Raw genomic sequence first — 23,261 nt, 5'->3', positions numbered from 1 at the left:
AGTTGGTTAAACATCCAACTTTGGCTCAGGTCATGATCTCACAGTTGGTGAGTTCAAGCCCCACATCAGGCTCTATGCTGATAGCTCAGAGCCTGGAGCCTGCTTCATATCTGTGTCTCCCTCTCTCTCTGCCCCTCCCCTGCTTGCATTCTGTCTCTCCCTCTCAAAAATAAATAAACATTAAAAAAAAAAAGCTTGGGACAGGAATGTTTGGTAAAACTTAAAATGCTACTTGGTTCTCACTGCCTATTTGCTTGTCAATTTATTCATGAAAATTCTTTTTCATATCTCAGATGCTGGGAACTTAGTGCTGGAAACATCAAGTGGATTTATCAAGCTCCAATCTTAGCAGCTATCGGGGTGAGTGTAAAAAGCCTGTGTAGTAGAAAGAAAGGAATAGGATGCATAATTAAGTTGCTGCTAAAACTGAGAGAGAGTTTGTCTGTCTCTTTCTTCTACAAAGAGTGTATCTGTCTCTTTCTTCTACAAAGGTTTAGGAGACTCGCACATTACAGCAATAGCTGTTGGGAGGGTCTGGGCTAGGATCATACCAGTACTTGTGGCTGATGCTGAGATCCATGCAGAAAGCACAGACCTTGCTTTAATCAGCTAGCACATGGTTAAATTCCAGGGCTTCAAGATATCTGTGACCATTTACATGTTCAAGGAATTGGAAGGTCCTAAAACTCTTCTCTCTCTACATCTGTTATATTATAGCTCCACTTTACTGTTCTGATCACCTGGTAGTAAGTAGGTCAGGAGGAGAGGACAAATAGTGGGAGAACAGAGGAATTACTGGGAGAAAGAAAACTGATAGGATGCTTCATTATAAAGCATTGACTAAACCTCTTCCTTGGCATAATGTCTTCCAGTAGTTAAGAGGATGCTATGTGGAGACATATTCCACAGAATCCTGTCTGATATGTATTAGAAAAAGACTGGAGTAGGCAATGTGTATTGCATGGACCTTATCTGCCTATAATATTTCACGGGTGTATTATATCTGTGTTGTGAAAGAAAACAAAGTTACACTTCTTTGTGTCTGACAAAACTCACCAAAATGTTTACTCTTGACTTCCCTTGAAGGCTTTATCGCTTCTCTGTGGTTTGATGAAGAAATTATACCATCTCATGTTTTCTTGTGTTAATTCAAGATTATAAACATCTTAATACAATGACTTATGTTCCCATATTAACTGTTAAATCATTTGAAAGTAATGTAGGAGTCTAATTCTTAATGATTTTCTTTTTTTTTGTCTTTCTTTGTTCTCCAGTTTCTTACTTTTCTCATTTTGTTTTCTGTAGCACAATGCATCACCCAGTTTGTCATTATGTTGCCACACTGGATACAGAGGGACAGCTATTAATGGGACTGAGGTTTTGTAGTATTTATCCAGAGTCAGAGAAAAGCTTGTTTATCTCATAGGAAAAATGCAGAAAGAAAAATAGAAAAGATTGAAAAGGACTCTTCATTTCAAAAGCCCATTGGTGTAAGTGCTTATGGGGGAAATAAAATGTAGAACACTTTTAGAGAAGCCGGTTTGTATCCTTGCGAAAACAGCATGTTAGCAAAGTAGAACAGATTCTATGTCATAGGAGAAGCTATAAACAGACTGTGGGTAAATGAACGAATGACTTACATTTATAAACTCTTATCATTTAATTTTAATTTTAATGAAGGGCTGCTTTCTTAGTCTGGGGATAAACCACCCCATCAAACCATTTGGTGGTAAACTATATCCCTGGGGGAATATGAATGAAGTTAAAGATACAAATTAACTTTATGAAGTAGGGTCTGGTCTTTACCACTCTGATTTCCCTTTTATCTGCTAATACTCTATCCTCATCTGTGCTTCCCCACCTTTCATTTTCTTTCCTCCTAGTTCCTCCTCTATGGGGTTCGCTCATCCATCACTTACCATCCTCTTTTTAAGGGGTCTTCTTACTTTTAGTGTCTTCAGTGCTTTGTACTAGAATTGTGAAATAAGAGATAATTAAACATTATATGAAAATGTAGGTGAGTTTAAGAACATCAAGTTTGAGTTTTCATTTGCTGGAAAGAAAAGACCTGTGAAAAGTCTAAGAGATTCTCGCAAAATTAATAACTGAAGCAGAGGACAGTGGAGAAAAGTAAATCATAGGACGTCTTCCATTGAAATCGTTGATTTAAAATTTTTTAATGTTTATTTATATTTTAGAGAGAAAGAGAGAGAGAGCGCACAAGCAGGGGAGGGGCAGAGACAGAGGGAGATGCAGAATCCAAAGCAGGCTCCAGGCTGTCAGCACAGAGCCTGACCAGAGGCTCCAACTCACAAACTGTGAGATCATGACCTGATCTGGGACGCTTAACTGACTGGGACAAAGTGGGACGCTTAACCAACTGAGCCACCCAGGCACCCCCAAAACCATTGATTTTTTAGCCAAAGCTTTGTGTTTTTGTGTTTGTTTGTTTGCAGATCTTAGTTACAACGTCAACATGGATGAGAAGTTTATTTGCTGAGGTTTCTAAACTGAAAAGTAAAACAGTAAGGTTAGGTGATTATGGAGGTTCTTAGAAGATTCCCCATTGGGGAAAGAGAGCTAGAAATGATGGTACACTCAATGCATTTTGAAGAAAACTTAGGGGGAAGCCACTTTCATATTCTCGAACTAAAATTATGACAGCTCCAAAGCAAGAATTCTTAAATGTTTTTCCAATGTCACAACACCCATTCATTCTCATGAATCAGAGAAGATTCAAGAGAAGCTTTCTGTTCTTTGAGCGACCATTTTGTTTTAGTATTACAATTCAGTTATCACAGTTCCCTTTAAGATCCTCTCATTTCACTGTAGAACCAGTCTGTAAGGAAAGAGGTGTGCCTGAACCTCGTCCTCGTGTTCTGAGTGACAAGGCTCCCTCCTCTCAGCTCCTCAGCTTCCTGAAGCTGGGAAGCATGGCAAATAACAGCAAACACTGCACAGTGCTTACCTTGCAGTGGGCACTGTTTTAAGTGCTTTATTTACATAGATTTATCTAATCTTCTAGAAGAGGAAACTGCCCGAGGTCACACAGCTAGTAAGTGATGGAGTAAGTGGCTGGTAAGTGGGGATTCTAACTTCAGGCCCACTGTCTCTACCCAATGAACTCCTTGCACCTATAATAAAATCTAACGTTCCTGATAGTCTAGAGAAGTCCCCGGTCACTCGTGCCTGCACCATTTACATGCAGTACCTCAGCCACATTGTTTTCCTTTCAGATCCTTGAACTTGTCCACCTCTGCCTCCTCAGGGCTCTCCCACATTCTGCTCTGTACCCCTGGAAGGTGGGGATGTGCTTTCTTCCATTCCTCACTTTAAATGCCACTTCTTCATTGTGGCCTCCTTGATGCCTCCAGTCTAAATTAGGTCACACCTGTCATAACCCACAGAGCAAGGTGAGGTTTTTTTCTTTCTCAAGATCATCACAATGTGTGAAGCTCCTAATTGTTGAGCGTCCATCTTGCCCTCTAAGCTACAAGGATTATGTGATCAAGAACCATATTTTCCCTAAACTTCTATATTTCTAGTGCCTAGCAGGTTTCCTGGTGCAGAGTGGCCACTCAATAAATATTTGTTGAAAAAATAAAACCGGTGTGCGAAGTAGATGCCCTGGGGAACTGGTAAGAGGCAAGAAGTGAAATGAGAGCACCAAGCAAAGTGCTGTGTAATTTACAGAACCTCTGCATTTCCTGTAACCTTTTCATTTCCAGAGAAGGTAACTAGAGTCCACGCAGATAAAGGTCACAGATAGTGTGACAAAATAAGACTAAGCACGGTTTTGACCATGTTCTTGCCACTTGCACTCCAAAACGTGTCAAGATTGTTTCTTGAATTTATGGGAAAAAGGTCTTACAATTTTTAAGGCAATATTTACAGTTTTTATATATTAACTTTGGATAAAATATTTGTTTTTCAAACTTGCATTGCATGTGGCAGGGTTTTATGTAATTAGATATGCTCCATATACGCTATCAGAAATTATTTGCCAAGAATTTTAAATATAGGTTGGATCCCTCACTTAATTCTGGCTTTGGATACTGGAATAGCAGAGATTCTATTAATTGGAATTTTGTGTATCTGGGAGTAAAATCTGGGAGTAAATGTGATCAGAAGTTCTAAGCTATATATAAAGCAAACTGAATTTAAGAGAAGATAGGAGTTTATAGAGAATAAGCATTTATAGGTTCTAACTTGAAGAAGTCATATCGAGAGAATCGAATTTTAGAGATCATCAGACTTTAGTATAAATTTAGGATGAACCACTGTATTTTGGAATCACACAATCTAAAATTATAGCACTGTTGTTGGCTTTGTTTTGTTCACAAGTGTTAAAACCATGTTTAAGAGAACATCAGAAAACATTAGAAAACATTCATTTTTTTGTTCTGATAATAAACATCTGCCAATATAACAATTTGTTATTCACCTGCAACACGCTGTTGATTTGAGGATGGTTAAGAAAAAATTCTTCTGTATAACATCAAACTCTGAGAGGAATACTTCCTGGTCGACAGCAGAGACGGAGCGTTGTTTTGGTGCTGGGCCTTCCAGAACATCGATGGAAGGAAGAAGAGGGCACGCAGGGCAGCATGGTCTGGAAGAAGTGGTAAAGGTGAAGTTGGCGGATGTAATCCATCCTGACCAAGGGGGCCATCGCCCCCGGAGACAGGAGGACCTACATTCACACAGGAGGCTAAGGGGCAGACTCCTAACCCTGGAGATGCTGCGGGGCAAGTGTGCTCGTGGCAAGCTCCCAAGGCAAAGAAGGATGGGCCAGGTCAAACAAAGTCCATATTCTTCCCACATTTGCTCATTAAATACTTCGGTTTGTCTCCTTCAGGGCTGGAGAGAGTGAAGGGGAGAACGGAAGTGCACGTCAGTTGAGCAGCGCCCCCTGGCAGGGACAATCGGGACCAGGAGAAAGCACCCCTCCCCCCGCATGTGTCCAAAGGCAGAGCTGAAAATTGCAGGGGCCCAGAGATGGGTTTATAGAGGTTTTACAACAGTGGGCTTTCCTATACATAAATTCTGACTTCTTTCTCTGAGGATGTCTTTTATGATAGACGCGTAGAAGTGAACACTCTACATGAAAGGGGGATATGCTGATTTCCCAGAATATAACTAGGGCTTGGAGAGGGCATATCTCACGCAGTCAATTATTCATTCACTCATTTAACAAGTCCCGATTGAACCCCGAGAACATTGCGGGTGCTGGGTGAGGCAATGGCCGTGATACGGTGGGGCGATGGACACCAGTTCCTCCTGAAGCTTAAGCAGAGTGGGTGAGGCAAACATTTAAACGTGACAAGTGCTGGGGTGAGGTTGGAACAGCTTCTGAGGAAAGCTGACATTGAGCCTGAAGCCTCGGAAAATGAGCTACCCTCGCGAGGGAGGGGGAGCAGAGGGAGTGAGAGAAGGATCCCGGCCAAGAGGGCTCTGGGAACAAAGTCTCGGAGATAGCCTGCGGGGCCAGAGGTTTCCAGGCTGAAGTTTTGAGTTCTTTGTTTCAATTCAACTGTGCGTCACTTTGAATCCATCTTTAAATTTTTAATTGAGAGAGAATCTAATGTGTACATTTGCATTATTTAAAAACCACATTTGCATAAAATTGATTCTATATGTGACTGGTTTTAATGCTGATGAGGGGGTCATTTTATTCACCTTCTCGGTTTTGGTTTTTTCTTTGTTTTATCTGTGCTTTGCCTGAAGTAGACCTTTAAGCAAAATTTTACAAGAGGTTCACATGAGAGATGCGAGGACTCTAATTTTCTCTTAGAATCGTGTCTTCATCTTCTAAAATAAAATGGAAGAATCTCACCAGGACGCTTCTTCTTGGTCTCGTTCTTTTATCATTCCATTTGCCCCGCGTATAACGTCATTTTTCCGTCTACAGGCTCAGACCTTCCTTTGGCGCAGGGACTTCTCCCTCTTATATTTTTATTGGTTTGTTCAATTTATCATTATCTTTTCTGCAGAAAGAGAAATAAATCTGCATGATAACTTGCAATTCCCTGTTGTCCACACAAGCACCTCTCCCCTTATCGTGTGGGTGGGTCTCTTTGTTCTTTACCTCCCGTGTGGGAAGTGTCTTCAGTGGTCTTCCACATTGCTGGATGTGTTCTCCTGCTTTGTTAGATTTGCTGTTTCTAATACTGATTTTAAGACTTGATTATATCTTATTTTATTTAATTCATTTATTTAAAAAATTTTTTAATGTTTATTTTTTGAGACACACACACACACACACACACACACACACACAGTCAGGGATGAGTGGGGGAGGGACTGAGAGAGAGAGAGAGACACACACACACACACACACACACACACACACACACACAGAATCCGAAACAGGCTCCAGGCTCTGAGTCGTCAGCACAGAGGCTGATGTGGGGCTCGAGCTCATGAACCGTAAGATCATGACCTGAGCCAAAGTCAGATGCTTAACCGACGGAGCCATCCAGGCTCCCCAAACTTGATTATAGTTTAGATTCTTTACAATCTTTTCTTAATCCATCCTGCTCTTTAAGTTTCTGTCTCCATCTCAATCTGCGGCAACTCAACTCTACTTTATGGACAGTACGGTGCAGTGGTTGAGTGCATGCTATTGCGTCCAGGCGGCAAGGGCCTCAGGAGGCCTCTGCCACGTGCCGGCTGTGTGACTGGGAATAATTTGTGTAAACTGTTACTCAGATTCCTCATCTGTAAAATGGGGCAATAATATGCCTATCTCCTGTGAAGACTGAGTCACTTCGCGTAATACACTTAAGTGGTCAATAACTTAGTTTCTAATCACCCTTTATTCTATACTTTCCTAAATTATTCAGAGTAATTATTTGGAATTTGTCGCAGGTATCGGCATATTTCGTTAGCTGATCTTTTAAGGCAGCACGTTTTACTCAATCTTAGTTTTTCTTAATTCTTTCCATAATCCACTTCCTTGTCCTTAAATGCATCGTCTTAGTTATTAAACTGATGTTTTGGATGTGTGTATTTTCTGTAGTCAAATTCTTGGGAGTTTTCAGTATTTACTTAGTGTGGTCCGCTGGCCAATTCCTGGTCGTGAGCTTTTTAATATGGATGGAGTTTAAGGTTGGCCTGCCTGAAGCCATCTACAATTTTTCCTTTTCCAGGAAGAGGAAATGACAAGTGATAGTCCCCAGTTGGCATTGCTTCCATAGCTCTGCCAGCTTTAGTTCCTATCACTTCGTCCTTTAAGGGTAATTACACAGCATCGCTTCTCACCAGTTTGACTCCCAGCTGCACTGTATCGCCCGGGGCTGTAGTCATAGGGAGAGTAGAATTAATGGGGCCTGACATGAGTGGCTGTTCACAAAGTAGCACTCATGTGACATCTGTGAGCAGCTCTCACCCTCTTAGTGAAAAAGATTTTGTGTCTTAGGCACCGGCGTGGCTCAGTCGGTTGAGCATCTGACTTTGGCTCAGGTCATGATCTCACTGTTCTGGAGTTGGAGCCCCTCATCAGGCTTGCTGCTGTCAGCACAGAGCCTGCTTGGGAGTCTCTGTCCCCCTCTCTCTACCCCTCCCCTGCTCATGCATGCTCTCTCTCTCTCTCTCTCTCTGTCGCAAAAATAAACAAACATTAAAAAAAAAAAAGAAAATGATTTTACGTCTGGAGCCAGGTGTTGCGGTGGGTGAGGATGAATGGAGGTCCTCAGCTCTCATGTTTTGCATTTTTTTTTTGTCCTCCTGAAGAGAAGGTATAAGATAGTGGTTAAGAATTCACAGTACAGACTCACACAGACCTGGGTCAGATTCCCCTGATAGCTGGGTAGCTTAGGTCAAATCAATTGATCTCTTTGGGCTGGAGTTTCTTCATCCGTAATAAAGGGACCTATGCTTGTCCCATATTCCTGTGAGCATTTAAACTCAGGTGTTCAATAAATGGCAGCTCTTACTGGCCTGAAAAATCCTTATTCTTCTGCCATCTCACAGTGCACCTGTGTCCTTCCTCCAGGGTACGGGGCTCAAGTCTCAGCCCCTAGTTCTTATAAGAAGTGTGAAATCAGTGAGAGGTGAGAGCATAGTCAGTAGGTACGATGGCAAAGAAGGTGGCAGGGGGCTGAGGGCTGATGGAGACGATCAGCTGGACCCAGGAGAGGGGCACATGAATCACCCCACAACCCAAATTCTTCGAATTCCAGAAATGGTTGAAAACTCGGCAAGACAAGTTTTATTTTCCAAGATCCAGAACTTGATCGGTCCTCTCTTCCTGCTGTTCATCTGCCGCTAACACAAGCCCACTCTTGGCAACCCACATTACCGTTATTCTTAAGTAGTGACACTTTCTGGACTGCAGCCATCTCCAGGGCCTCAGGCTTCTACTTCCCTATGACCCTAGACCTGGAGATCTTTTCTTTTTCTTCATTTTGGATCTCTTCTCTGATTCTTGTGGCCCTCAGACATAAAAGGACTTATCCTACCAACACCTCCCCAACATTTTTAAAACCAGAACTTGATTGTCTCTGGGGTTCTCACACATGTAATATTTCAAATTCAATCTAACTGCCTCCAGTGGGGGCCTATTCTTAGACAGCATCTTGTTTTGTGTGTGCCTGAGAAGTGTTTTTAAAATATTGTTTTAATTGAAGTGTACATAACATACAGTGTTAATTTTAGGCGTACAACTTAATAGTTTAACAATTATGTACATTACTCATTGCTCATCAAGATAAGTGTGCTCTTAATCCCTTTTATCTATTTCATCCATGCCCCACATCATTTGCTTTTTTTTTTTAAACCTACATACTTCACTCAATACTTTTCATATGTCATAAGAAGGACAGCATCCCCCAAACAACTCTATTATTCCTCTCCCTAAGATCTATACAGAAGCTGGGAACTCATTTCAAAAAGGGCAGGTAGTTACATTTGTATAACTATTATCCTTTATTCTGCCAGTCTGCCACAGGACTTCATCTGAACTTGGGTTTGGAAATTCCCTATGGATTCTGGCAGATCATCCTTTGGCATTTTTAGTTTCCAGTGCTGTTGAAACTTTTTATCTTTGTGTTTTCATGAGGGCAACTCAAGAATCACTAGCTGTCCAGTATCTTATCTCAGAGTCCCTCTTTCACATATATGGAATGGGTAATTTATGGTTTTTGAATACAAAGAAGTTCAATTTGTATAACTTTTTATAAACATCTTGATGGCTAAGTTAATAATTCTTTGTAATATTACCTTCTCTTTCAGCTCAATTTTATTCTGTTTCTGAATACGGTTAGAGTTCTGGCTACCAAAATCTGGGAGACCAATGCAGTTGGGCATGACACAAAAAAGCAATACAGGTAATTCCAGGACAGGCATCTACCAGAGGAAACATTTTGGTTACTATTTAGAGTAAAGAACAGGTATTGATTGATCTGAAATGTCTCTGAGAGATAAATTTGTGAATATGAATTTTCATTTGGTTTAGTTATGCCATTTATCAGAAATGCATATATATATTTTAGGAAAATCTAAGTAATCCAGAACCTTCCTAATGTGCTTACATTTTAAGTATTAAGTATAATTTTTTTTATCTGTTCTTAGCAGATTGGGATTTTCCCATAAACAATGTGACTACCCAGAAAATCTCTTGTTGATGATCTTAGCAGACAATTTTATCTGTGTTCTTTTTTTTCAATGTTTATTTATTTTTGAGAGAGAGAGAAAGAGAGCAAGTGGGGGAAGGGCAGAGAGAGAAGGAGACAGAATCTGAAGCAGGCTCCAGGCTCTGAGCTGTCAGCACAAAGCCCAACACAGGGCTCGAACCCACCAGCCGTGAGATCATGACCTGAGCTGAAGTCGGATACCTAACCGACTGAGCCACCCAGGGGCCCCTCTGTGTTCTTAAAATAATATGTCATAACTGAAAATATCAAGAAGGTGGGTTTGCTGTATTGTTTCCAATCTGTCCATCAAACTGGCCCCTACCAAATATAAATTTTTAAGAACGTTCAAATACACTGAGCAAGACACATTATTCAGTCTTTCATGAAGAAAAGGGCAAATCGAGTGTTTATGATCATTATCAAGCTATCTTAAGGGTATTCCCACTTTTCCCAATGACAATTTTGGGAGTCCCGAATAATAACAGCCTCTATCCAACTGTACACACATCCAGTGGTCAGGTGGATGTGGATTGATCTTTATAATCCCAAAGTAATAACCACTTCTTTCTGTCTTGGACTGTTAGGAAATGCTGTCTGAGACACAGAAAGGAAGAAACCATAGTCAGTATTTTGGTTCAGTGTCACAACTGTTCTCGAAGCCCTTTGTTGAATTATTTCCCTCTACTGTGTAGGCAACTTTCACTGTCAGGCAGAAAAGATGACGGGTATAGACTGGAGTCTGGGATAAGACACACACTGAACAAACCAGTAGCTGCAGGCTCCAATTATTTTTAATGTGCTGCAAGCGGTATTATTATAATATAAATTGTGCCTAAGAGTTTACAGTGAAGGACCTTTGCCATACTAATATAGCCTGTCTCCTGTCACATCCCACTGATGAAGACAAAGGCCAGGGGATGACAGAACAGTGGAAAATGTAAATAGCTCTTCAATTTTCTCCATAAAGTGGAAAAGTACAAAGGTTTTTGAAAGCTGCTTATTTCTCTAGTTCTGAATAAAAGCTCCTTATTTTTATAGTTCTAAATGATGTGAACTTGAACTCTCAGTTAAAAGTTACCAAAGAGACTTGAGAAAAAATTCTGGAGAGAACAAAGGGTGAATTATCTTAAAACATAGTTTGAATAGGCAATATTTTGAGTTCATGCATGGGGGAGTATTTCTCAAAACAATGGAAGAGAAAAATTCATCAAGGATTAAAATAATCTATTCAGAATTCAGAACATATTTTTAAATAATCTGGGGCCCAGAAGTGTTTTAAGTTTGAAGTGATTAATTTGAACAGAGTCTAGACTAATGTCAGGTAGTCAGGGAAAGTATTTTCCAGCCACATACATTTTTTTTTTAATAACTGAAACACCCTTCGTATTCTTACTAGTGTCCAAAGTTCAAAATGTGGTGAGGAAAGGCTCTGTCTTTCTTTTTTTTACCACATCAGTTATTTTAAAACAAGACTGGTGTATAGAAAATTAAATAATATATCAGATTTAACAGCAAGGCTGATGCATTTTTTGTTTTTTAAAAAATTTATTTAATTGTTTATTTAATTTCGAGAGAGAGGGAGGGAGAGAGAGAGAGAGAGAGAGAGAAAGAGAGAGAGAGAGAGAGAGCATGAGCAGGGGAGGGGCAGAGAGAGAGGGAGACACAGAATCTGAAGCGGGGTCCAGGCTCTGAGCTGTCAGCGCAGAGCCTGAAGCAGGGCTCAAACTCACAAACTGTGAGATCATGACCTGAGTTGAAGTCAGATGCTTAACTGACTGAGCAACCCAGGCACCCCTGCATTTTTTGTTTTAAATTACAACTCAATCCCCTTGCAAAGTAAGAAAAGATTGCCAGAAGTGGAAGAACATGAGCTATGAGAAATGCAAGATTGAATGGACAAGAACATTGGAATGTTTTGGCTAATTTGACTTTCCATTCAATGTTAGACAAAGATCATATTTATTGTTTATTATTTTTGGAATAAATTCAACCAATGTCTATTATGCAGTATGATAGTAAAGAGGGCAGATTTTAAGGCTAAATCTTGTACTCATTGTCTGACTTTAGGCGAATACTTTGTTTTTCCGAGCCTCTGTCCTCATCAGGCTATGGGATGATAACAGCTCTTACATGGTTGGCAGAATAAAAGGAGGCAGCCAGTATAGTATGTAACAGGGGCGTCATAGGCAACAGCTTCATTGACTGAGTGCCCTTTTTGTGCCACACAAGAATTCAAAGTATAAGAAGACATGGTTTCTGTGTGCAAAAAAATTTGTGTGAGTGGTGAGAGAAAGAGATAGAGAGAGAGAGAGATTAATTTAATTAAACAAAGTGAGGACAGTACCAGTAGAGATGCACTTACAAAGTGTTAGGTGTATAGATAAAAGGAGAAGATTAATTCAAGCTCAAGAGGGATCGAAAAAGGCTTAAGGGAAATAGTAGTTTTTTTCAAAAAGCTAAGTTGACTCTGACAAGGAAAGTAGAGATCTTCCAACACTTTTCACCTGGGGAGAGAGCTGTTGCAAGAATTGAGTATCTATTTTCTAAATAGGACACTGAGTCCCACGGACCCTTCGATTCCTTTACATTCCTCTCATGGCTTTGCCCTTGGAGGCAGAGCCGCCACCATGTTTTCAGCAAGCCAGAAGGCCACGTTCAGTTGGTGCGTCCCTGATCATCTCACTAGGCAGCTGTGCCTTTTCAGAGAGCCGGGTTGCGAAGACGTACAGTGTGCGTGAGTGACCAGATGGACGCCGAACAAATCAGTGCCCAGGATTGCTGAATGATTTGATGTGAGTGCGAAAATCCATCTTTATAAGCGAACAAATGACCCATGTATCCATCGGCCTGGTACGTGCCCCTGCTTCAACTTACCCCTGGCACTGGAGGATAAATTTTCAAAGAGGATGTAATCATAACTTTTATACAAATATAAATGAACACACTTCAAAGATTTTATTGAAGTCATTAATGAAGGAACTGGTAAGACATTACACACGCTTAAAAGGGAATCATGAAGGCTGAAATGAATTTACAAATGGATGCAAATTAGTAAAACTTGTTAATATCCACAGGGCTAAAATTAGTGACATTCCACTGGGCACAATTTACATTTCTTTTTTTTTTTTTTTTTTAAATTTTTTTTTTTAACGTTTATTCATTTTTGAGACAGAGAGAGACAGAGCATGAACAGGGGAGGAGCAGAGAGAGAGGGAGACACAGAATCTGAAACAGGCTCCAGGCTCTGAGCTGTCAGCACAGAGCCCGAGGCGGGGCTCGAACTCACAGACCGTGAGATCATGACCTGAGCCGAAGTCGGACGCTTAACCGACCGAGCCACCCAGGCGCCCCCACAATTTACATTTCTGTGGACAGGAATTATTTGCACTACTATGGTAGGCCAATTTCTAAGATGCATACTCCACCTTCCCCACCCCCTCCCCCGCCCCGCCAAGATTACCTTCCCCCTGGTGTACATGCCTCTATAATCATCCTCCATACCCCTTCTTGAGCAAGACCTGTGATAGCACAGTTTCTCCCTTGCTTAGGTTACATTACAAGGCAAAAGTGATGGGGTAGTGACTCCTGTGAGTGACAGCCTGGAGAGAGATCCTCCTGCTGGCTTTGAAGAAGTAATCCCACATGTTGTGAAGGCATATGGCTAGGACCTGAGGACAGTCTGAGGGCAGCTTGTAGGAACTGAATGATCCCTGGCCAATAGCCAGCTCCCAGTCCTACAACCTCAAGGAGCTGAGATCTGCTAGCAGTATGCATGAACTTGGAGAAGAGCCCTGAGGTCCAGATGAAAACACAATCCTGGTGGCTGACACCTTGATTTTGGCCTTGTGACACCCTGAGCAGAAGACCTATGTACATCATGCCTGGACGTGGGGCATATAGAAACTGAGAGTGAATAAATGGATATTGTTTATGTCGCTAAATTTGTGATAATATGTTACATAGCAATAGAAAATAAATTCACTTATCATGTTTGCTGCAAATTAACTTTTACCTCTACAGAATTGTAAAAGAGCCTAGTCATAGAAAAAGAGAAAAAACAGATGGCTGAGCTAGCAGGATTCCCACTAAATTGCAGTCTTTGACAACTGTTTCTTGCTCTGCTTTGAACCAAACTGTCCCTAAAATTTTATATTTGTGCTCATTTCACAATGTGTTGCACTTCTTTCTTCCCCCTTCCCTTCCCTTCCTCTCCCTTCCCCTCCCTTCCCTTCCCTTCTCCTCTCCTCTCCTCTCCTCTCCTTTCTTTCCTCTCTCCTCTCCTCTCCTCTCCTCTCCTCTCCTCTCCTCTCCTCTCCTCTCCTCTCCTCTCTCTTTTTCTTTCTTTCTTTCTTTCTTTCTTTCTTTCTTTCTTTCTTTCTTTCTCTTTCTTCTTTTTCTTTCCCATTTTAACCTAGTTTATGGCTCCTAGTCACACACAATAGGAACAATCAAAGTTAGCTTGAGTTTGAGAATATCTCCAGGGGGATTTATCCATTCATTTTAAAAATATTTTTTTAAATTTAATGTTTATTTATTTTGAGAGAGAGAGAGAGAGAGTGAGCAGGAGAGGGGCAGAGAGAGAGACACACACAGAATCTGAAGCAGGCTCCAGGCTTTGAGCTGTCAGCACAGAGCCCCACGCAGGGCTCAAACTCACGAGCTGTGAGATCATGACCTGAGCCGAAGCTGGACACTCAATGGACTCAGCCACCCAGGTGCCCCTATTCAATCATCTTAAAAGAGGAAATGCAATTTCCTTTTCAGGGTCATGTTAAACAAGACTTGTAAAGTTCTGCAAATGTAGTTAGTGCTGTCCCCCTTTATCTGATTAGACTGAATTCCAATGTCATGAAGTTACTCACAGTGTCTTGCTCATTTATGCAGTGATGGAAAAGGATAGTCACTTGTCAGGATTCAGGAGGACAGGCATATCCCAAGGAGCCTCTGAAAGTTGAAAGGTTTAGTTAGGTCAGAGAAATCCATGGTCTTACCATGGATGCTGCCTTGGATGAAACAGACTTCAGGTAGAATTTTCAAACTAAGTAGACTGTAAATGAGTCAAAGTATGAAGTGTGGGGCTAGAACAGCACAGGGGAAAGCCCATAGGCCACTGGGGAAACTGTGAGCCTGAGGCAGAGCAGACGGCTCTGATACAAGAGGAGCAGATGGTCTAGGCACTACTGAGAGATACAAGAGGCAGAGGAGAATGAGATGGGACACATATGCAACTCTAAATGTCTAAGTTAGGCTTTTGAATATGATTTTGTGGGACACCCAGGTCTGCAGGAACTGATAAGATGGTTATGATAGGAAAGTGGATGTGTCTGGAAGATGATCCCTATGAAAGCCTTAGACTATTATAGCTCTTATAAACTTCTGGGCTCTGTTACCTCATTTTAGAGGAAAGAAAACTGAATCCCAGTCACTTAGGAAGTTAATGGCAAATCTGGAACCTGAATCCAGTTCTGTTTAATTTCAGTCCATTGTGATCTCTGCTTATCCACACTGTTTATTTCTAAGAAGGAAACTAGGTAAGTATATACATAAGTAAACAAATAAAGAAGGAAGGAAGGAATGAAGGAAGGAAAGAAAGAAGGAAGGAAGGGAGGGAGGGAGAAAGAAAAGTAGCTGGAGGAAAGACCAGTAAGAAAGGGAGAAGGTTACAATTGTTTGAGATTACTGGGGCATAAATGATTTCCAAAGAAGGGAATATTTGAGGAATAAGAAAGAAGAAGCCAGGGGTGCCTGGGTGGCTCAGTCGGTTAAGCATCTGACTTCGGCTCAGGTCATGATCTTACGGTCTGTGAGTTCGAGCCCCGCGTCAGGCTCTGTGCTGACAGCTCAGAGCCTGGAGCCTGTTTCAGATTCTGTGTCTCCCTCTCCGACCCTCCCCCGTTCATGCTGTCTCTCCCTGTCTCAAAAATAAATAAACGTTAAAAAAAATTAAAAAAAAAAGAAAGAAGAAGCCAGATTTGGCAGATTCTTGGATAAAAGTACAAAAGAACCCCCTCCCCCCCAAAACCCCAAAGCCAAACACCAGAAAATGATGTGCTGGGGTGTACTAGTTATCTACTGTGCAAATGAATTACCACAAACATAAGTGGCTTAAAACCAAACCAAAAAAAAAACTTGCTATTTTAACGTTTCTGTAGGTCAGAAATCTGAGCATGGTTTACATGGACCTCCTCCCTCAGGATCTCTTATAAGGGTCAACTGAGATGTCAATCAGGGCTACAGGCTTATCTTAAGGTTGGACTGGGGAAGAATCCGCTTCCAAGTTTATGAGATTATTGACAGAATTCAGTTTTTTCTTGGCTGATGCCACCCCACCCTGCCACATGGGCCACTCAGTAGACTAGCTCACAACATGGTTGCTTGCTTCATTGGACCAAACAAGGGAGAGGCTTTGCTATTAAGATGAAAGTTACAATCTTATGAAATGTAATCACAGAAGTGACATCCCATCATTTTGCCTGTAGTCTGTCAATTAGAAACAAGTCCTAGGTTTCTGTCTACACTCAAAGGAAGGGGATTAACAAGAATGTAAATATTAGGTGGGGAATCACTGGGGGCCATTTTAGAGTCAACCAACATACTAGAAACCTGGGGTTCCTCCAGATACACAAGAAAATATATATGAAAAAGTAGTTAAGGGAAATAAAGTCAAATTGCTTAGCTTGCAAAATAAAGGTACAAAACCTAGAACTGTAGATAATTTGTAGAATATTTACAGACAGCAAAAAACATTGACCATATGCAGCTTATAAGAAAATATGAAATGATTAATGGAGATCCAACTGATGAAGAAACTAGGGAGTAGTTAATTTTATTTTAATTAATTAATTAAAAAATTTTAGTGTTTATTTATATTTGAGAGAGAGAGAGAGAGAGACTGAGCACAAGCAGGAGAGGGGTGGAGAAGGAGATAGAATCTGAAGCAGGCTCCAGGCTCTGAGCTGTCAGCACAGAGCCCAGAGCCTGAGGCAGGGAGTGAGCTCTTGAGCTGAGCTGTGAGGTCATGACCTAAACGGAAATTAAGAGTTGGACACTTAACTGATTGAGCTACCCATGTGCCCTGGGCGTAGTTAATTTTAAAATGAACAAAACAAATCAAAATGTGGTCTGTGGAAAGTGAAGATAATTAACATGAATGGAAGTAATACTTGTTTAAGTCTCAAACATAGAAGTTAAAGTAAATTTAGGGCAGCAACAAAGGGCATTTCATAGCTTTATGAAAACAATATCTGTTAATCCAGGAGAGTAGAAATGAGATTAGAGAGAATTAAGGGATAATAATCATGGGAAGTGAGAATAAACAATTTGATTTAGTATAAAAAATTTAGCTTTTAAAAAAAGTACTATTTCCCTTAAGCCTTTCTCAGTCCCTCTCGAGCTTGAATTAATCGTTCCCTTTTTTCTATTTAGTATAAATGTGACAGGAAGAGGAGGGAGGGGGAAAAATATCTAGCAGAAGCCATGGGATCTAAAGAGACAGGGAAAAAGTCAGCCTCTCCTAAGCTTGATTATTTCCTGCAAGCCATCTCCACGGACTGGCACTCTAAGTTGGTTAATAAAAAGGCTTCTTTCAGGAAACTGGCCAAATCGACTCTGGTCCTGGTGCTGGTCTTTGGAGTGCACTACATCGTGTTCCTGTGCCTGCCCCACTCCTTCGCCGGGCTGGGCTGGGAGGTCCGGATGCACTGTGAGCTCTTCTTCAATTCCTTTCAGGTAGACAGCTCCGGCTCTTGCATTGTGGTACCCCCCCCCACCCCCCCCTGCAACTTTCTCTGCTCCTCTCTCCCGCTTTCATGCACCTGTCTCCTGGGGGGCCACGGAAGGGCGTTATTCTCTGGAGCCTATGCTTTTAACCTCTGCCCACAGCAGGAGCTTCTTCTCACCAAGTCTGGGCAGTGAGACAAGAAAGCATATTGCTGTAAAATATGGAAAACGTACAGAGCGGGGACTTCTGCGTGTGTGTATGGAAAATAAACGAAAGTCAAAGAAAAAGAAGGCAGGGAGGAGGCACAAAAGGGAAAGGGAGACAAAAAAGAAGTAGCTGCTACCCGTCTTATCTCATTTGAAAATAATATTACTGTCATCGCTTACATGGCTTACTGCGGACACCACCCTCCTCCGGGGCACTCGCTCGCTGCCACCTCCAGTCGCCTTAAATCTAGTCCCTGTATATAGTCTGGAGGATCTTAAAAATAAATTTGATCATGTCACCCATCTACCCGAAGTACCCAGAGTTTTCCCATTGCACTCAGAATAACATCCAAATGCCATTTGCTGGTGTGCCCAGCCCTATGTGGCAGGGATCCTGCCCGACTGTGACCTCGCGTCACACTGTGCTCCCTGTCACCCACTGAGTTTGAGTCATGCTCCTGCTTCCACACTCTCTGTTCCTCAAACTCATTCCTATCTCAGGGGCTCATACTTGCCGTTGCCTTTGTCTGGAGGGCTCTCCCCACAGCACCCCCAATATTCACAAGGCCTGGCTTCTTCTTGTCACTCAAACCAGCTTAAATGCTATCTCTTCAAAGCGCTCTTCATTGAGTTACCCATTCAATATACCTTCTCCATTCCTCTCTTTCACATTTTGTCTGCATAGCCCTTTTTATCTTACAATTTTCCAGCTTGGCTAGGTGTTTATGTTTTATCCATCTGTATTTCCTTCTAGAATGTAAGCTCTAAGGGAACAGGGACCCCATCTGTCTTGATTAAATTGTTCACCCCTGGCATGCTGAGCAGTTTGCACTGTAGAGGCTCAATAAATACTTTTGAATGAGTGACACAAAAGTTTCTTTGTCTTTTTGCCATATGATAGCCTATGTGTGTAGTTTCCAGCATTCACAATGTATAAATACCTCGTACTCACCAGGTGCTATTCTGTGATCCTTGAGTGACAACATACATGAAGCTAATAAAATGGGAATCAATTCTTTATGGATCTTACAGTGTTTTATTCAGTTACTTGTTTGGTTCAGCTGACACCAAGGAAGGATCTCAGACAAATATAACATAAACTTAAAGATTTGGAAACGTCAGGAGAGAGTAGTTCATATAATTTTCTGAAGGAATCATACCACCACCCACTTTTGCAACTCACATATTTTGACACAAGACACGTCAGCGCTGTGATCTTCATGAATTGTCAGCATGCTAACGTTCTGTTTTGTTCCCCAGGGTTTCTTTGTGTCTATCATCTACTGCTACTGCAACGGGGAGGTAGGTTTGAAGAGCCCCGGACACGCCACACCCCACACCCCACAGGTGTAGGTCCGAGTCAGCTTGTAAATGGCCATCACGGTGTGGCCTGGATCTCTTCAGGATCCCCAGGAGTGGCAGGAAAAAATGAGCAGGGAGAAAGGGGATATTTCGATCATAAACTATTTTGAGAAAGCAAGAATGAATGGAAATAAGCTACAGTCTTCCTCTTCTAGCACTTTTCAATGTTAATTCAGCTGCAAACCCTGATATCAAAAACAAAAACAAAAACCCAAACACCATGCAACTCGTTGGAATGTAAACTGATACTTGGAAGGACGGTGACTTTCATATTCCAGTTAACACATAAACTTACATTCAATTTCAAGTCCTATGAGAAGCTAAAAAATAAGTTTTCTTGGGACAAGTCCACGAGAATATTTTGATATTTTAAAAACCACACGATGGTGACGGGACACTTTTAGTTCATTGAAGGGTTGGCGGGAGAGCATTAGCCATGCTGTTATCAGCTTACCAGGTTTCTACTGCTTTCCATGGAAATTCCAACTAAGCTCTCTTCTGGTAAATGGTAATAGCAGGGGAACTGAAACCTCAACCACAAGATTGGGAGCAAGAGCCCCACCCTATTAAGAAGTCATTTGCAGTGCCTGTTTTTCCCATTTGGAAATGGGAATGGCTTCTTTCCCATTTTTTCCTCCCTCAGTATGCCTGTGCAAAGTCACAGTATTACATTTCAAGTTGAGTACCTTCCATGCCATTCCTCGGGCACAGCTGGCACTATTTACCCCCCCTCCTCTTCCACCCAGAATCCTCTGTTCCCTCTCCCACAAGTCAGATGTTTCTATGGGCTGCATTTCAGCTTATATTAAAATACTGTTCTTGGACAAGACCCTTTACCTCTCTCGGAGCCAGTAATAACATGTAGAGGTTTTCTGAGGTGGAGGGAGAATATGTACATCATTCCCTGGCACACGGTGGAAACTCGGCGATTACTATCGCTGAAGGGCAAATATCCGTCTAACAAGGCTTCAGGCTCCCTGATGGTTTCTGACGCACAGTATTTCCTGTGACTTAGGTTCAGTCCGAGGTGAAGAAGTTGTGGGGCCGGTGGAATCTCTCCATCGACTGGAAAAGGACGCCCCCATGCGGCGGCCACCGATACGGCTCCGTGCTCACCACCTTGACCCACAGCACCAGCAGCCAGTCGCAGGTGGCTGCCAGCGCTCGCATGGTGCTCATCTCTGGCAAAGCCACCAAGACAGCCGGCCACCAGCCCGACAGCCACGTGACGTTACCCGGCTATGTCTGGAGTAACTCGGAGCAGGACTGCCTGCCACACTTGATCCACGAGGAGACCAAGGAAGGTAACGCCAGGCGAGGAGATGAGATTCCAATGGCGGAGTCTCCCAGGCCGTTGGAATTCAACCCAGACCCTGAAGGAAGCAGAGGAGAAACGGAGGATGTTCTCTGAGTTAACATCTGTGACTTTAAAGAGCTGGTCCCTCTGGTTGTGTGAGAGAAGCTTGGCTGGCATTCCTCTGCTTGCGCCCCAGAACTGAAAATTCAGGGTTCAAAGTGTTATTTCACAAAAATTTTCAGGTTGCATGAATTTGATCCTATAAATCCTAAAGACACAAAAGAAGAAGTGTCAGTGGAGTAGTTTATTCTCTTATGTTGGCATCAAGTTCTCTTCCAAATTGTTGTGCGACAAATTGCTCTGTGATTGTTCATTTTTCTGCTGCTCTTGGGTGGAAAACGTTTCACTCCCTTGGCTCTGGTTTTCTCTCATAAATATCACCCTAAGTATGATAGAGATCATTCAGTATGTGTCGTTTCCCTTTTCAGATATGAGCATTCTGTTTTTCTCTTTCTCATTTTAAGGTACTTCTACCGTTGCATTTCTTTGGGGGATGCAGGGGAGCAATTAGGGTCTGAAGATGTACTTTGAAACGTGAGCTAAGAACACACACACACTGGAAAATAAGGGGCTGGGCTTTGATAAGATAATACATTTGTGACATATTTGTTTCTTTCTAGGAACAAGGAGAATTACTCAAAAAAGTATTGCACATATTCCTTCTTTTGAATGTCTCCTTTGTGACCAGCCAAATCTCAGGTCTTCTTCACTCCTCTGTAAAGCTTGACATGTCACACGGTTTTCCGCGTTAGCTTGTGTCTGCAGGCTGATTGTGTTTGTAATCGTTTGTATCGCTGGTAAGGCACACAGCATCCGTGCCTTTTGTTCTGTGTTCTGTTGCTACATTCCAAATGGCATGTGGGATAAATTAAAAGTTTGTTTTAAAAATACATTTTGGGTGAATTGTAAAAATTTTCCCTCGGCATCTAACTTTGTTTTTGAGAACCAACCCAACGTTCCTTCTTCAAATCGATGGAGACTGGCATGTACCTCCAGCACATCCCTGAACTTGAAACCTCAGTATATTGCAGCAGTGAAACATTGATTGAGTGTATGTTAGGTACCCAGCATCCCGTTGGTTTTTATTTACAAGCATTAATTTAATCCTCACTACAAACTTACGGTTAAGTTGTATCACTGTCACCCTTATTACAGATGGCAACGTGACTCACCGAGGTGGACTAACTTGCCCACAAGTGGCACAGCTAGTCATGACAGAACGTGGCTTCAGATACAGATCTACGGACTTGAACCCCGGTTCATGACCATTATGCTCCACTGTAACCAATACATACATTGCCCATTAACCAATCAAAACATTCAATTAATTTCTTTTGGGTAGAGAGTGCTTAAGAACCCTTATTATGTCTTAGCCTCTGAACTTCATGAAGTTTCCACTCTAGTGGGGGAGACAAAGGTATGTAGGACATGAAAATATTACAGAGCAATGTGTTTCTAAGTGAAACAACACAGGTCAAGCTGATCTATCTCATTTTGCTGAATGATTTACCCAACATGCCACTAGTGTCATGATGAATAAGGTACGCTGAGGTCCACACACATTTTTCAAAAATATACTTTCCTGCTATGTTCATTCTTGCCTTCCTCTTCTGTGCCACACAGAGGTAATTTCCTTCTCATCCTGTTTATGGAGGTGCCATTTGCAGATTTAATTTATTTGAGTCTATGCTTTAATGTCACATGCCATGCTGTCTCCTTGTCAGGAGAGAACCATCATGGGCTGAGAGATTCAGTCCTATGGCTAGTTTTCTGTAAGTCTTTATAACGTCATTTAACTTCATTTGTTCAAGTTTTCTATCTTTACAATGAAGGTGGGGCACCTGGGTGGCTCAGTTGATTAAGCGTTGGACTCTTCATTTCAGCTCAGGTCATGATCTCACAGTTTGTGAGATTGAGCCCTAGGTTGGGCTCTGGGCTGAAAGCATGGAGCCTACTTTGGATTCTCTCTCTTCTGCTCTCTCTGCCCCTCCCCTGCCCATGTGCTCTCTTTCTCTCTCTCAAAAGAAATAAATAAAAAAATAAACTCTTTAAAAAATTAAATGAAGATAATATCTGTCTACCTTACAGAAATGTTCTGATGATAAGAGAAATCATATATTGAAAGCACTTTGTAACATAAAAATATCATACAAATACATGGTTTGGGTTGTTGTTATATTATACTTTCAAGTTAAAATCTGGCTTTGCCCCATTATAAAAGACCTCCTTGGTCAGTGCGACATAATAAATTTTAGAATACATATATTTTGATAATATGGAAAATATTAAGGGTTCTTACTTTCTAAGCCAACCCCACATTCTAAAGCTATATCACTTGGGGTACCTGGGGGCTCAGTCGGTTAAGCATCCAACTTTGGCTCAGGTCACGATATCATGGTTCATGAGTTCAAGCCTTGCACCGGGCTCTGTGCTGACAGCTCAGAGCCTGGAGCCTTCTTTGGATTCTGTGTCTCCCTCTCTCTCTGCCCTTTCCCTGCTCATTCTCTGTCTCTCTCTCTCTCTCAAAATTAAACATTAAAAAAATTCTAAAGCTATGTCACTACTTCTTTATGGTAACAAGTGTGAGTGTAATTCTTTATGTTAACAAGTGTGAGAGTAACCTAAGTTTTCTGTATTTAAAAATTTTTTATTTTATTTTAATTTTTTAATTTTTTTAATTTTTAAAATTTACATCCAAATTAGTTAGCATATAGTGCAACAATGATTTCAGGAGTAGATTCCTTAGTGCCTCTTCCCCATTTAGCCCATCCCCCTCCCACAACCCCTCCAGTAACCCTCAGTTTGTTCTCCGTATTTATGAGTCTCTTCTGTTTTGTCCCCCTCCCTGTTTTTATTTTTGTTTCCCTTCCCTTAGGTTCATCTGTTTGTCTCTTAAAGTCCTCATATGAGTGAAGTCATATGATATTTGTCTTTCTCTGACTGACTAATTTCACTTAGCATAATACCCTCTAGTTCCATCC

The 23,261-nt window shown here is 41.6% G+C and overlaps 1 protein-coding gene across 1 annotated transcript in view; it reads left to right on the top strand.

The window, feature by feature from the left end:
• The window catches only part of PTH2R (parathyroid hormone 2 receptor), an 83,876-nt gene extending 62,706 nt beyond the window's left edge, over nt 1–21,170 (top strand). The window contains exons 9-13 of the mRNA XM_053905413.1: nt 294–360; nt 9,235–9,329; nt 17,225–17,363; nt 18,822–18,863; nt 19,939–21,170. Coding sequence (XP_053761388.1) covers nt 294–360; nt 9,235–9,329; nt 17,225–17,363; nt 18,822–18,863; nt 19,939–20,334 — 739 coding nt within the window. The 3' untranslated portion in view covers nt 20,335–21,170. The remainder of the gene's footprint in view (nt 1–293; nt 361–9,234; nt 9,330–17,224; nt 17,364–18,821; nt 18,864–19,938) is intronic.
• Nucleotides 21,171–23,261: the final 2,091 nt, after the last annotated feature.

Source organism: Panthera pardus, unplaced genomic scaffold, assembly GCF_024362965.1.
Source record: "Panthera pardus isolate Hobbes unplaced genomic scaffold, ASM2436296v1 HiC_scaffold_10, whole genome shotgun sequence".
Lineage (NCBI taxonomy): Eukaryota > Metazoa > Chordata > Mammalia > Carnivora > Felidae > Panthera > Panthera pardus.
This window is presented reverse-complemented; position numbering and strand designations above follow the sequence as displayed.